Source organism: Mus pahari, chromosome 4 (genome assembly GCF_900095145.1).
Source record: "Mus pahari chromosome 4, PAHARI_EIJ_v1.1, whole genome shotgun sequence".
In the NCBI taxonomy this organism is placed as follows: Eukaryota; Metazoa; Chordata; class Mammalia; order Rodentia; family Muridae; genus Mus; species Mus pahari.
In genome coordinates, this window is record NC_034593.1 from 3,666,059 (window position 1) to 3,682,569 (window position 16,511).

At 38.1% G+C, this 16,511-nt stretch overlaps 1 protein-coding gene across 2 annotated transcripts in view; it reads left to right on the top strand.

The window, feature by feature from the left end:
- Positions 1–16,511, top strand: part of Zc2hc1a (zinc finger C2HC-type containing 1A) — a 45,506-nt gene that overhangs the window by 3,039 nt on the left and 25,956 nt on the right. For both annotated transcript variants that reach the window (XM_029538069.1, XM_021196550.2), the window contains exons 2-3: positions 11,555–11,631; positions 13,300–13,416. In XM_029538069.1, coding sequence (XP_029393929.1) covers positions 11,555–11,631; positions 13,300–13,416 — 194 coding nt within the window. The remainder of the gene's footprint in view (positions 1–11,554; positions 11,632–13,299; positions 13,417–16,511) is intronic.

Consider the following 16,511-nt stretch of genomic DNA (forward strand, 5'->3'; position numbering starts at 1 on the left):
CAGGATGGACATTTTGACTATGTTAGTCCTGCCAATCCATGAGCATGGGAGATCTTTCCATCTTCTGAGATCTTCTTCAATTTCTTTCTTTAGGGGAGAAAAAAATCTTAACGGTGGTGACACCGGTTTCAGAATTTAAAAAGACTAGGAATCTTTCTGATACACAAGCTTTCAGAAATTTTGGATCCTGTTGCCTTAAAACAGTTCTTTTTTTTCTCTTAAAATTGTTTCACCACTTAATGTACTTGGAATGAACAGGGGAATTGATCTCTTCATTTTCTTGGATTATAGTCAAATATTTCAGGAGGTGTTACAAAGTTATCAGTTACCACTGTTAACTTTTCACCAGTGACTTAAGTGTACCAGAAAGAAAATATAATAATATGATTATGAATTTTATTTCATAATGTTATTTTGCAATTATGCTTTCTCCAAACATCTTGAAGGTGATAAAGAATTTTAATAGAGCATTTATGCTATAGATTAGCTGTGAAGGTCTTGCTTGCTGTACCACTCAAATTAACATGAAATGAGAAATTGTAATGACAGCATGCCTTTCAAAAATCTCCTAATTTTGGATACCCTTACATGCAACTCATTTTAGTGATTTAAAACTATACTAGTATAGGGACTGTATAGAGAATAGAGTTGAAACATAGGTGTGAAGATTTTACAATGCTATCATACTACATGAAGTGTTTAAGAATACTTCCCAGATTTTTACTGATCAAAATTTACAGTGAAAGAAATATTCATCCAGTATTTCACTTATTTATCTATGCATGCAAAGCATAAAAAATTGTCAAAGCTCTTGCTATCTAAATCAGAAATTTAGGAGATATAATTGAAAACTAGTATAATATACACTGTGTGTGTGTATGTGCGTGTATGTTTTATGTGTGTGTTTGTGTGTGTATGTGTGTGTGTTTAGAACATAAGGATCCTGATGTAGTATGCAATGAGCATGATTCATGAGTCTGGTTTATGTTAAGCAGTACTGGCCCTTAAACTGATTTTTTTTTCCTGAACAAACTAAGATGCCATCATTTCATGTATTCAATTATAATAAATTAGGTTGAAATATAAGGAAACCGTTGCTTCTGTCTGGCAGAACAGGTGACTATTGGCAACTTTAAGTGATCCAGCATAGTTAAAGCTCAGTGTTCTGTTGAGTGGAAGAGCAGTGCTAGCTCTCTTGTGCTTTTGTACTGGCTTCAGCCCCATCCACTTCCATCGTCCTTTCAAAAAGTGAGTTCCTACAGCGTCACATTTTTCAAAACTTTGAGTCTTAAGGATACCATTTGTTAACTTTTTTACCCAGGCTTTTACTTAATAATCAAGAAGTTGTATTTGATAGTTTTTCTCTATAGTAAAAGTTATAGGACAGCATGTAGTATAAAATCTTCAGGTTTGTTTGCTTTATCTTTGTCATTGAGCCAGTCTTTGACATCTGACATACATTTCTAGTTGAAAGCAGTTACTGGTCTCCTATACTTACCCTTTAAAAGGAAATTTTAGTTGCTTACATAAACTGTTTACGTTACTGATGGTCTGAGAATTTTATGTCTGGAATTGTCACAAAATGAACTATTAAATTGTACACTATATTTTGAAGCCAAATGTTAAACTTTCTTATAATTTTGTATAATTAATAGCAGAACCTTTTGCATGGCTTGAGTAATTAAAGAAAAGCCTTTAATCTCTTTTCATGGAAAGCTATACCCTAGACTTACCTAATGAGCACAGTAGTAGTTTTAGAATTGGCAAGTTCTAATATTTTACAAGTTTTATCATCTGTAAGATTGAGGTGATAAGATCTAAGGTTTTATCTTTAGATAAGATACTGCCATTGCCTTCATAAAACCCTAAAGTATGCTTATAACAACTATGGTAGACATTAGGCAGGCCATTCCTCATCTGGTCTGCTTAATTTGTTATCTTAGTATTGTCTCTGAAACTTGATTCTTCCTATTCCTCTTTATTGTAGCACAGATCTAGTGGAAGTCTGCCATCCTAACTTGTTACTGTGTCTGTTTTGTTTGAACTTAGCATAAATGTATACTGGTTTACTGATCGCTGCTCCTCTCAGCAGCATCCATTTCATTCCTCTTGTGCTAGTCAATTGGTGCTGAGAAGGAATTCAGGTATTTTAATGACCAGGGTTTTAATAAGCCTTTATCTGCTTTATCTGAACTCTTGGTTTTTCTTCTTTTCCTTTTTCCTCCTTCTATGATTTAGGGATTGTGTGTGTGTGTGTGTGTGTGTGTGTGTGTCTGTGTGTGTGTCTGTGTGTGTGTGTGTGTCTGTGTGTGTGTCTGTGTGTGTGTGTGTGTGTGTGTAATCTTTTGTGTGTGAGTACTTTGTTTACATATATGTTTGTGTACCGCGTATATGCTTGGTGCTGACCGAGGTTACAAGGACACGTGAGATTCCCTGGAGCTGCAGTTACTGACAGTTGTGAGCCCCCATGTGGATATTGGGAACTAAACCCTGGGTTCTTTGCAAGAGCTGCAAATACTCTTAACGAGTTGGTCATCTTTCTCTATTCCACAGTTTGGATATATTATTCAAATCACAATCTCATTGACTATATGAAGTATTAAACATACACAGAAAAAAACATTACCTAAATGTCAAGTTCATAAGGAGGCATATTAGATGCTTAAAGAATTCCATTAAAGCTAAAATAGAGCCCATCTTTATTGGTCTATTAGTAAAGAAGCCCAAACAACTATGCCTGAGATAAACTGGAAAAAAAGGAAGAGCACTGAAATGCATACATATGATGAAGGTTAATATTAGGGCAAATGTAAGTGGAAGTAAAAAGAGTACACTTTGAAGATATTTCTGAGATTGAAAAATGAAATATGAGCACTTGGTGCAAAAGAGTAAAGACCCTGACTTAGTGACTCTGGCTTTAGCAGCGTTTACACAGCACTTGGGAGTGCCAGGTCTAAAATAAACAAACCCTGTTACTTGGAAATTATTTACCTGCAGATCTTAGTGATTATCACTAGCAAGTGGGAGCCATTGTCAAGGCAAATCATTCTTAACTGAGAAAAACTATTTATAAACTAAATATTTCAGGGTTATGTGGGACGGGACAAGTGAGTGGGTGGAATCTTAAGGAAGTTTTAAAAATTGCCAAAAAAAAAAAAAAAAAAAAAAACAAGGAAAGAAAAGACAAGAGAGGAATGTGGGGAAGAAACTGACCTATAAACAAGTGAGGGAGAAGTTCACAGTCCTTCCTGGGTGTGGGTAGAAAAGCTAACACTGCCTTGTCACATCCTGCCTATGTATGAAACCTGGGAAATTCAGGATTGGGAAGAAGAAAGGGCAAGAAGGTTAAAGATCAGAGATTCATGAACAGTCCCTCACACTAGGAAAAAGCCTAGTCAATAGGTTGCAAAGAGGCATGTAAATGTGACCTTAGGAGATGATGGTGAGTAGCTACCTCCGAAGGCTACTCACCACGGTCTTTGCTAGCATAGCTCTACGGATCCTGACCCCTTCCCAAAGCCAGCCTGACATAGTTTTGTTCTTTCCCCTTATTCCTTTTTTTTCTTCATGAGGTTATTCACTTGACATTTTAAATACTTGTTTTTACTTGACTTTCCCCCCTAATATTTGATGAGTACAGTCTCCATAAGATTGGGACCTTTTATTTTATTTTATTTTATTTTATTTTATTTTATTTTATTGCCTTTAGTCTCAGATGTCAGAACAGTTTTAGCTAATGCCAGAAAACCAATTAATATTTATTGAATCAAGCAAGGGCCCTATTTTAATATAGAGGATTGACTTAGAAAGTGTACCTCTAATCATGTAGAGAGGGGGGCTGAGAGGGAGGGACTTAGCAGACAAGTGTCAGTGTTTGAAAATATACTACTCAGAACATTGATCTTAAGTATTTATTGGTTGTAAAAAGGATTCTGATGATATAAGTGTGGAAAATACCATCATTTTCATCTTTTTTTTAAAAATTGTAAAGTAAGAAAGATCATTTAGCTTTGTTAAGTAGAATATTTCATAAACATTTGCCCATGTAACAAGGAAGTTGAGAATGACTGGTGAAAGGGGAAGCAGTGGGTGCCTGTGCAGACCGGGTAGGTCAGGGACTACCTAGGAATGAGGAGTGTGCAGCAGCATCTGTGTCTGGGGCGCATCCCTTTTCAGCTCCTCGGGATGCTGCTGGATGTGCTGTGGCTTCCGTGTATGCACATAAGAAGGAAACAGCTTTTATATTCGGCATGCCAAGATTGACAACAGATTGAATAATCATACTCTGACATTAGCTGTAGAAATGTGGCCTTGAGAGAGCAATCAAGGTGAGTGTTAATTTCGTAAATTGTGGTTATAACAGGTGAAATTACAGTAAATGAAACCCTGGGTGAGAGGGACAACTGTATTTAGAAAAGAAATCAGTCACTCTAAGCTAAGATATTGACTGAAAGCTAGAAATCTAGAGCTAGGGCTTGAATATTTTAGGAAATTTTTAATCTTTTAAATCATATTTGTTAAGCCACAGTGGTGTGGATGGTGAAGGTTATATATAGAATATGGAATGTGTATTTGAAGAAGCTTAAAATGATTTGAAAGGGACATTTTAAGATATTTTGGAGATTGTAGATCTGAAAGCAGATCTCCTGTACAGGATCTTGGGAAAAAATGGTATAACAAATTTAGGAGTTGTATTGTGTGTTAAAAGTTGGATTCGGAAGAACTTTGGTTCTTTATAAGACTATCCATGAGCAAACTGGCATAGCTATACTGGGTGCCAAAATTGTTTCTATTTTTCATAATATCTTTGGAAAATATTTCCTCCTATTAATTATATACATTTAGAGTATTATAACCATTTTAGATAATAGTATGTCCTTTAATATCTCCAATATTGTATGCTAGTATTATATAAAAGTATAATTTCATATATAGGCTTTATGTAAGTTTTGAAGCCAATGAATATAATAACTCTTGATAAAATCAAGTTTATACTAGAGTTTCACAAGGAAAAGATTGGGTTTTTTGAATTTTAGAATGCCTTGGCTGTCCTGGAACTCACTCTGTAGACCAGGCTGGCTTTGAACTCAGAAATCCGCCTGTCTCTGCCTCCCAAGTGCTGGGATTAAAGGCGTGCGCCACCACTGCCTGGCTGCTAAAAATATTTTTAAATAGAATATTTTTTGTATGTAGGCAGATATACTCACCAGAGACATTTTACAGCACATGCCCCTATTCTCCACCCAACTCCTCCTACCTACTCACCAGAGACATTTTACAGCACATGCCCCTGTTCTCACATTTTTTTTTACCTTATTATTTAATAGTCCACTGAGTGCAGGCTCAGATTCATGCATATAGTGCATCCTTGGTGTTCTAAGTGCAGTACAACATCATGTCCAGTAGGAGGTGTTTCCTGGCGGACCTTCCCATATTTCAAGTGTTCTGTTCTTTGAGCACCCTTCTCTGAGATGTTGCCTGACTCTTGGCTGAGCACTCAGCAATCACTTACTCTTAGCACTTATTCTTATCACATTAACTGCTGTCTAATTCAGAAGAAACATCTCTAGGCAAAGCTGAAGGCAGCACTGATCTGTGGGTATAAACATAAATATTGAGAGCACTGGTTGACAATATATTTAGTCTAAACATGTCTAAAAATATCTGTTTAGTAATAGACTTCTTCTAAAGCCCATGGCCACTTTAGCTAGGGACCTTGAACCAGATTTACAGGACCAGTCATGAATCCCATCGTGTGGAACAGGCCAATCAAAAAGTACTTAGTTTCTTTTATTCTTCATGCCACTCACTATTGCAGGCAGGTTGGTATTGTAACATCTAAGTCCAACACTAGGTAAGACTTTGTATGTACTGTTCTTCCCCCAGCGGCTTCCTATTTTGTTTTGAGTGAAAATGGTTCCCATAGCTCATAGGGAACAGCACTCTTAGGAGGTGTGTCTTGTTGGAATAGTTGTGACCTTGTTGAAGGAAGTGTGTTACTGAGGGTAGATTTTGAGGTTTCAAATGCTCAAGCCAAGCCTGGTGTCACTCTGACTTCCTGCTGCCTGCTGATCCAGATGAAGAACTCTTGGCTCCTTCTGCAGCACCATGTCTGTGTATGTGATGCCAAGCTTGCCACCATGATGATAATGGACTAAACCCCTGAATCTAAGCCAGCCCCAATTAAAATGTTTTCCTTAATTTAAGTTTCCATTGTCATGGTGTTTCCTCACAGCGGTAAAACCCTAATGAAGACACCCCCATAGCACCTTTTGGCATTATTGAAAGCTAGCTACAAGGAAAGATTATTTCAGGTCAGTTCCAGCTTGTTTTCTCTGTCTTGCAACCAACATATATTATGTCTTCAGCAGTAGGATCTTAGCCATCTAATAATGAGCAACCAAGAGCAATGGCAGTAGCTTTGTTGGTTTTGGGGGCCTGTTGACATCTTTGATCAGTAACTAATAAGGAAATATCCTGTATGTGGTACTGAGACTTTCATTTAATATCCCATGTCTTCTGGGAGAACCATTGTCCACCTATGCAGGGTTCCTGTGGCACAATAAAATCCTTTATTGACTTGTGTCCACCAATCTGAGTGCTTTTCCCCCAACCATGCTTAGTTTCCGCTACAGTTTTCTTTCCTGTGAATTATGTCATCTCTTTGCTGTATTCTTGAGTGCTTTAAGATTTGCCAGATTCTGTCACATGGGAGAGCTTCGCATGGTTTTCATAACTCAGAAAGTATGAATACTTCTTTATGTAAGATAAATAATTCTATTATGTAACATCTTCGTCAAATTTTAGGAATATTTAATGCATATTATCCATATGTGACAAGTACTAAGCTGAACTTACTCATGTGATTAGCTTCATATTTATTTTTAGTTCAGCTGGTGAGAACCTGTAACAATGAGAAAGCACTTTTTTTTTTTTTTTAATATAGATCCTTTTACATTCTCAGTCCTCTGTCTAGACTGGAACTGATTTCATCAGCATAGTACATACTTCCTGGAGTGATTTTTCCTTATATATTGGCTTTTTAATTCTTACATCCGAGGAATTTGCAAAATACAAGAGAAGTGGTTTTTTTATCCATTTATATTTCCTACTAACTTAGTTGTGGTGTTTTGTTAAGTTTTGGTATATTGTAGATGCAAAAGAGCCATGTGCATCCTGTAATCTAACATCCTTATTTTATACCAGAGAGATTAAAGTCCTTACTCAAGGACTTGGTTTCCATTAATAGAGCTGCAATTAAAAGTTAGATAATATATGACAGACTCCAATTATTTTTCTAGTACACTATACTATTATTACTGTCATATCTTTTAAATAATTGCATAGAACAAAATATAGCTTCTGGTTCTTGAGACCCAATTTATTTATCATGACAACTTTGTATAATTTTTTATTAGGTCTTAATATCAATGAACATGCACACATTAGTAAATCCAAAGGGAAGTAGAAATTTATGTTTTCCTCATTTTGAAAGACTTTTTAAAAATTGAGAATGGTCCCCATACGCTTACATGTGTTCATATTTGGTCCCTAATTGGTGGAACTACTTGAGAAGGATTAGAAGGTGTGACTAACTTTCTTACTGGAGGACATATGTCACTGGGAGCACGCTTTGAGGTTTTAAAGCCCATGTCATGCCCAGCTGAAGATCTTCCTGCCTTGTACACACCGTCTCAGGATGGAGCTAGCAACTACTGCTCAGTGCCATGCCTGCCTGCTGCCATGCTCTTTGGCATAATTTATATGTCATCGACTAACCCTCTGAAACTGTAAGCCCCTAATAAACTCTTTCTTCTAGAAGGTGCTACAATGATAATATCTTAATAGGTGCTACAATTATAATATCTTTTTAAAAATTTATTTATTATTATTTTCTTTATTTACATTTCAAATGCTATCCCAAAAGTTCCCTATACCCCACCCCCGCCCCTGCTCCCCTACCCACCCACTCCCACTACTTGGCCCTGGCCTTCCCCTGTGCTGGGTCATATAAAGTTTACAAGACCAAGGGGCCTCTCTTCCCAAATGATGGCTGATTAGGCCATCTTCTGCTACATATGCAGGTAGAGACATGAGCTCAGGGGGTACTGGTTAGTTCATATTGTTGTTCCACCTACAGGGTTGCAGCCCCCTTCAGCTCCTTGGGTACTTTCTCTAGCTCCTCCTTCCATCCAATAGCTGACTGTGAGCATCCACTTCTGTGTTTGCCAGGCACTGGCATAGCCTCACAAGAGGCTGCTATATCAGGGTCGCTTCAGCAGAATCTTGCTGGCATGTGCATTAGTATCTGGGTTTGGTGGCTGATGATGGGATGGATTCCCATAGCAATAGATAAGACAGAAGGTGATATCAGGACGTGAGCTATTCTGTGACAGGCCTGACTGTGATGTGGATTGGAGGGATGGGGAAGACTTTAAGACTTTGGACTAGGAAAGCGATGGGATGCTCTAAGTAGCATCTTATGGGCTGCCCTTAGAGGAGCTTTGAAGACATAGGGCTGGGAGCAATGTGGACTATGGCAGGGCTCAAGAGGTTCCAGAGGAACAATATTAGCAGTGGAGATAGAGAACATTCTTGTGATATTTTGGCAAAGAATGTGGATGCTTTTTCCCTTTGTCCTAAGAATATGCCTGAGTCTAAACTGAAAACTCTTGGACTCTCTTCATAGAGGAGATTCCAAGATAGCCTAGTATTGACTCTGTCACTTGGTTATTAGTAATTACACTTTTGCAGATATATAATGAAAAAGTAACTGAGGCACAAAATATTCAACCTGAGGAGGAAAAGCACCAGGAAGTTTAATATTGGAGCCAAGGTTTGTGCTGAATGAGATAATGAGAGGCCTGATGTGAAATGGAATAAACAAAGTAGTGCCCCAGGGCAAGAACTCACCCCTGCTAGGTTTCCCACTTGTTAAAAAGAGAATGTATGCAGCAAAGGACATGCAAAGTCAAGGAGGAGAGGTACTTTCGATTTTACACGGGTTAAGATTAAGATTATCTTGAGTATTAGAAGAGACTCTGGACTTCTGAACTTTGTTGAGATTGAAAGACTGGGAATTTTTGAAGTTGGACTAAATGCATTTTGATATGGCTATAAGCTGTAGAGGCCAGAGAATGGAATGTGGTGGTTTGCCTGACACTGGCCTCTATGGCTCACATGTTTGAATAGTTGGTCTTAGTTGGTGGAACTGTTTTGAAATCATGTGTGGGTTGTTGGAAGATGTGTCACAGGGCGGGGGGGGGGGGGGCTTTGAGGTTTCAAAGGCCTGTGTGATTCACCATCCTTAGCTAGCTTGCTCGCCCTCTGTCTCTGTCTCTGTCTCTGTCTCTGTCTCTGCCCCATGTTTCCCTTCTGCTACTTCCCAAGTTGGCCCTGCTTACTTGCCTGCCCCCTGCCAGGATAGTCATGTACTCACCCACCAAAATGGTAAGCCCTCAATAAATCACCTTAGTTGTGGTATATTTATAGCAATAGAAAATTAAGATATTATCTCTCCACTGCATCCTTAAAACAGGCTCTTGCTAAGGAGCCCAAACTGGCCTTACTGTCCTGATCCTCACATCTCAGCTGTAGAGTGCCATGGCTGTAGGAATGGATCCCACATAGCCTGAGATGAATGCTGCTGTGGATGTACGTTTTTATGTTTAGTCTAGTGACAGTGCTTTTTTCCCCTTTCAAGACATGTTGAAGATGTTGGATAGCTTGTAAGGATTAATTCCAATAATTATATTTTATCATATGGTAAAGCTATTGTTTTAAAATTTTTACCTAAAACATGAGAGGTGATTTCATTCCTGCTGAGTTGAACAGATAAGGAAATAAGTGGATTGTGTTGGCTTTAGAGAGTAATGTTTGTGTTGTTCAACCCTTGTGCTCCAGTATATGCCTGGTAACTAGTCGATGCTCAAGTATGCACTCAAATCATGTCAGTGAATTGAATTCATTTTTTCTGAATGGTTAAGAAAGGAGTGTGTGTATATTGGGAGTGGGGTGCAGAGGTTAAACATGTGGCTTTAGATATGAGAAAGAACATACCATTAAACCATACCTACAGCCTCAGGAATTCATTGTCATGAGGTTTTCCTTTGTAACAAAGTAGATAACTAAAGAAATACACTTTTAACCAAGTGAACTGTGTGTATTATAATGTAGAATATTGAATTTTTAGACCATGAAAATATATGAAAACTCAGGAAGGGTAATAGATTATTAAGCATGTCCAGTTATTTTGACTCATTAATGTAAAAACATTGTTATCTTAATGAGGTTCCTTATGGAAACCACTTCAGCCTTCATAGTCCAGAGCCGTGCGGTTCCTCTTGTGTGACCTTTTTAATGCCAGTGTTAGAGGAGGAAAAACAAAACAAAACCATCAGGTGAGTTCTAGGCTTGCTTTTCTAACATGTAGCGTAACTACTATTACAAAGACATCTCACCTCCGTCTGAGTTGCAGACAGCCACCATTCATCAGTGAAATAGGTCAGTGGGGTAAGGGGGGGGGGGAGGACGAGAACAAACACTCTCCTGTGACTGCATTGAGTGCGTGCTTGCTGGGCCACTGGATCACTACAGTGCTTGCTCTGCACTCGCCTAACGGCCGAAGGGCTTTTTTATGAAGTCAAATTCTGAGGTGTTTTTTTTTTTCAGGAGTTTATTACCCTGAGCAGAAAACATTTTTTTCTCTAGTTTGTCTTTATATAAATAAAGAACTTTAACAGTGAAAGTTCAACAAAAGATATGTGGTCAATTTACAGGTTTCCAATTCACTTTTACAAAAACCCAGGTATGAAAGTAAGTTTCAGTTTAGTAAAATAGTTAGGTAGAAAAATAAAGTGTTTAATTAAATCTGTTGCACAGTATCCCAGAGAAAATAGGTTTATTTTTCTCTTGAATCATTTCAGCAATAAAATTTCTTGTATAATGGTACATGGTAGCTCTGCTTTTAATTACAAATTATAGCTAAGTTTTATTTATTTATTTATTTATTTATTTATTTATTGTGCCCAGTGAGTACATGTAAGTATTACATGTATGTATAAAAGTGAGTAATTTATAGAGTACACAACATGCAGTGCACATAACTAGATGGTCTTAACTTTAGGTGTTCTATTTTATATTTTCTGTTGATAAATGAAATAAGATTCTTTTGATTCTAGACTCCCAGATCAGCTCAGGTGATTAGCTGCTCATAAGAGGTAGTTCTCCACACCTTAGAGCATTCTCAAGATAGAGCCGATTCTGAATTCTTGTACTTACAGTAGACATAAGTAATTAAAAGAGAACTGTATATTTCCAACTATATCAATTTGGTTTTCCTTGGATTATCACCGTTTTGTGTGTACTATTGTCTTTTAGGTCCCTGACAACTTTTAAGCCTTAGGCCATTTGAATTGATAATTTTGCTCATTTTAAAATGAAACTTTTAAATAAGAGCTTTTAACTTACTTATGAGACCTAAGAGAAAACATTAAAAACGGAAGTTTTATGATTTGACTTGTGAACATTTCTAATTGGATTTGTTTTGTTTTAGAAAGTGGAAGTGTTGTCCAAGTTGGAGAATTGTTGCCCTGCAAGATTTGTGGAAGAACGTTCTTCCCGCTGGCCCTGGTGAGTAGGCTGATAGTTTGCACTGGAGCTTCACAGATGGGATGGTTTCATGCTGAGGACAGGTGCTCTGCACTTCTGAACCCTGGCATTACGCTAAGTCTTCCAGCCTTGTAGCAGCGATAGGCCTATTAGGAGATAGAAAGACTCAACATAAATTTAAGAGGCAAAATAGCTCATAGATATCAATGAGAATGTATTAGCAAAATTTATAATTCCTAGACTTGGCTTTAAAGTACTGGAAGCACAGGGATTTTTTCCTAAAATGTGAGGAATTGTTGAGCAGTGTGAGAAACAGAAACAGAGGCAGAAGTGATGGCTAGCACCTCTACTCCCAACACTTGGAAGTCTGAGGCAAGAAGAATCCTGCAGGAGTTTAGACCAGCCTGAGGTACAGTGTGAGACCCTGTTTCAAAAGAAAAAGGAAAGACATTTAAAATTTTTGTTTGAGGGCTGGAGAGATAGTCTTGGCAGTTACACGCCCTTGTTACCATTGCAGAAGAGCCAGCTTCTCTTTCCGGGACCCACATGGTAGCTTAATGATAACCCACCATTTCCAGGGATCCCACTCTCTCCTGACCTCTGTGGACACTAGACATGCATGTGATACAGGGACATACTTGAAAGTCTATGCTTATACTCATAAAAGCACATGTTCAAACCTTTTAAAAGCTATTTATAGTGCAGTGTTTACTGAATTAAAGCAAAACCAGATAGGAATGGACAGTGAGTTCATGATTGACATCAGTACTAAATAAGCCAGTTCTTTCTTTTCTTTTTTCTTTCCTCTCCTTTTCCTTTTCCTTTTCCTTTTCCTTTTCCTTTTCCTTTTCCTTTTCCTTTTTCNNTCCCTCCCTCCCTCCCTCCCTCCCTTCCTTCCTTTGTTTCTTTGTTTCTTTGTTTCTTTAAGACAAACTTAACAGTGCAGTCAGTTTTCCTGCATTTACTGAAGAGTAAAAGGAGTATAGGTGTATTTAGTATGTCATCTCAGTCAACAAACTTTCTGTACTGGACAGAGAGTCTTCTTCTATAGAACTGGTTATTTGGAGACTAGCTAAAATAATTTTAACTGTACATGTTTAAAATGAATAAATAATTTAGCATATATTAACAAAATAAGCTGTAGATACAGACATATGTCAGGAAAAGTCAGAGTTGAAGAAAACAAGCTTAGGCTCTAGTAGGAGGGAACATTGTGAGTTCTAGGAGAAAAGGGATAGTTTTATAGGAAGAACACAGCTGGACCACTCTGCTTGCTTTGAGTTAGTGTTGTATTAATCCATTTTTATGTTAACTTATATAACCCAAGTACTGTGGGGAAACATCTGTAACCCAAGACTGAGTCCTTATGAGGACTTCTCACTGAAGTAGCTCTGAGTTATTTCACTGTAGCTTCTTCTAAGCAATGATGAAAACTAGAATTTTAAATGATTCCTGACAAAATCCTAAGATATTCCTCTATAATTTCCTGAAAGGTAAGTGAGTGTAGGCGGGGGAATGGGGGGCAGGAGCAGTGTACATGCTTTGAAGCTTAATCTAATTAAGGAAAGATGTTAACTTTTCCTCTGGGTCTTTTTAATATAGTGTTTAAGCTGAACTGAAATTTTAGTTTTGCTATTTTCTCTTCTGTAGAAAAGAAAATGTTATACTGACTTTCTTGTTTTGTAACAGAAAAAACATGGGCCTATTTGCCAGAAAACTGCCACTAAAAAGCGGAAGACGTTTGATTCCAGCCGGCAGCGAGCTGAGGGCACTGATATTCCCACAGTCAAGCCTCTCAAACCCAGGGTAATGCTAGGCCTCTGAGCAGTGTGAATCGTGTTACTACACTTTGTGAAACAATTATGAGTATGAGTCTAGGTCAACAAAATTCCATGTTACATGTTCAGAATGAATATCATCAGGAACATGATTTTTATTTTATTTAAAAACACAAATGAGTCAAAAATGTCACTGATAATGAAACTTTAAAACTATACAAGAAACTCTGTGGTGTCAGGTGGCCATTGTGGCTGAACAAAACTTCACTGTGAACTAGTTTATATTTATGTGGCTTTCTTAAACTAGCCATATGTTTGGTTATTTTGTGTGGGGGGGGGATAATTTGAATATAGTGATAAAAATAAATCAGTGAAGTGTATTTTGTTTGTCCATTTTTGTTTGTTAAGTTGGTTCTGGAGAGATCGCTCAGCAGTTGCTACTCTTTCAGAGAATCAGGTTCAGTTCTCAGCCCTTGTGTCCAGTAGCTCCCTTTCTTAGATAAAGTTAATTGATGCTAGGCTAATCTTATATTTAACTTTGTTTTGCTGTCTGCGAATACTTACAGGAAAGAGGGTAAGACTTGACTAGGAAACAGAAACAAGTATTTGAAGTTTTTCATACTAGGTGCCATTTATGTGATTACATTAGTCACGTAGGCAAGGTAACTGAATATCTGAGACAATATGGACTCATTGGTACAGAGACTGACTACAGGAATGAGAATCCTACACTTTGATGTGCTTAGGTAACATTATATGCTGATTAGGCCAGTTAGCCTATGTATGCTTCTGTTTTCCTTCACAGTGCTAATAGAAGTGGTATCTTATAGGGTTATTGTAGAGGTTACACAAGACTATAATATTCAAATTTTACTACTTTTTAAAAGTCTTATTTAAGTGTTTTAATAAGAACAGCAGATTTTAATTCAGTATGTGTGTATATATAATCTCAGGAGGGGAGCCCCTGGTTCAAATCATCGTCTAACCATCGGTAAGATAGGTAATCACAAGATCCTTGGATGAGTCACATATATATTATAGTTTTAAAAGCAATTAGAAGACATTTTAGTATACTTATTAATGTATTTATTTGTATTAAGGAAATACTGTAAAATTACAAGCACCTAAACAATAGAATAAACTGTAGTTTTGATAAAATTAAAGGCAAGATGCCATGGACAGACTAGCAGATACATATAAGAATGGCCTAAAGCAATTGAAACCCAGGCTAAACCACCCCAAAGTGAGTATGTAGGAAATGTATGGGATTCTGTGGCCAGGAATCTGACTCCATATAATACATGAGGATCTTTTCATCTTAAAGGTAATTTCTCTAAGGTGAGGTCTTTAAGAATGGGTATCTTACACTATAACTATGTGAGACACATGATAAAATATGCACACTTGTATTACCAGAATTTGGAACGGTCCAGGCTAAAGTTGATCAGAGCTCTTCCTGAAGGGAAGAGGGTCAGCTGATAGTTTTCAAAAAGTGGTCGTTTGAACAGAGACCACATTAGTAGAGAGAAGTGTCGGAGGCAGGTACTTGCGGTCGCACAGAGCCTGCTTCATAAGAAGTAGTCTGTCCCTCCCAAGGAAGAAGCTAAGGGCTGTTCCCTGCAGCCTAGCAGTCTCCCAGGCCTTTGTCTCTCCTCACCCTCAGTCCCCCAGTCGCTGCTCCACTGTTGCTACTCTAGTTGGCGGCATGAGCCTGGGAAAGCAGAGCTGAAGCTGAGGCAATTAAAGCCTCATGCAATAGCCAACTTTATTCAGGACATCAGACAGTTTATATTCTGAGGGTTAAGCAAGGTCATGTGAGCAAAGTTGACTTTGAGTTCAAGTTGTATGTAGTCACAGGGAAAGGTCGTATTACTTTAGGCTTTGTAGAGTCAGGAGGGGAGCCCCTGGTTGAAATCATCATCTAAGTGACCGTCGGGAAGATGATAGGTAACCTAAAGTCAAACCCGTTCCTGCATGGAAGCAACATCCCAGAACAACCAGCGTTGTGGGAGACCAGAAACCACAAGACTGTCCTTTTAGTTGTAGTTTTCTCACAAGGTCTCAGAAATCTGCTCAATTAGTGTCATTTATGGACCATGATACAACACACCAGGAAAACCATCTTCATTCAGTGATAAATAATAGAAACACTATTAGCTGTCACTGATACAAAGATCAGTCTGTAAGGAAGACACATAGAAAAGACCAGCACACCTTGTCATTAGATGAGAAATACTGCAGAACAGATAAATGTTATTACCAGTTAGCTGTAAAGTAAGAACCTTTTCTATATCTTTCATGCAAGAACTATCCATCATAGCTATTTGTAATTGGAAGGAGAGTTTGAGAACTTCATATATGAGCACTGTATGCACAGCACTCCTGGCTCAACCTTCCTCCCCGTCTTCCTTTATTATATGCACACCATATGCATACATATACATGTGTATGTACAGTCTATTGACTCCATTTAGAATTATTAATATGTACATATGTCCAGGGCTGATACACGTGTGTGTGTGTGTGTGTGTGTGTGTGTGTGTGTGTGTGTGCGCGCGCATATACTGTGTATGTAATTCAGGAATAGATTATTCCTAGAGAATATGTCTTCTTCCTTTCCCAGGAGCCATGACCCACCTGAAGCTCCTAATCAAGGACTTTGCCATAGACTTTGATATGTCAGCTGGTATTCTCATTATGCTAGTCTTCTCCAGGAAATCATGTTGTTTAGATTTCATATTCGCAATTTTCCTGTCATGTTTAGAGGTCACTATTTTACACCAGGTGTCCTTTTCTTCTGGCTTTTATAATCTCTCTGTCTCCTTTTGTGTGATATTTTTCCCTTGAGCCTTATGTGTAGCGGGTTGGCTTACAGTTGTATCAGTTGGGGTTGGCCACTGTAGTCATGTATTCTCTGCAGTGTGGACCTCTCTAAGAGTCTCCACCTGTTATAAAAAGAAGCTTATTGGATGAGGTGTAAGAACTACACTTGAAGCTGGGCGTGGTGGCACACGCCTTTAATCCTAGCACTCAGGAGGCAGAGGCAGATGGATTTCTGAGTTCGAGGCCAGCCTGGTCTAGAGAGTGAGTTCCAGGACAGCCAGGGCTATACAGAGAAACCCT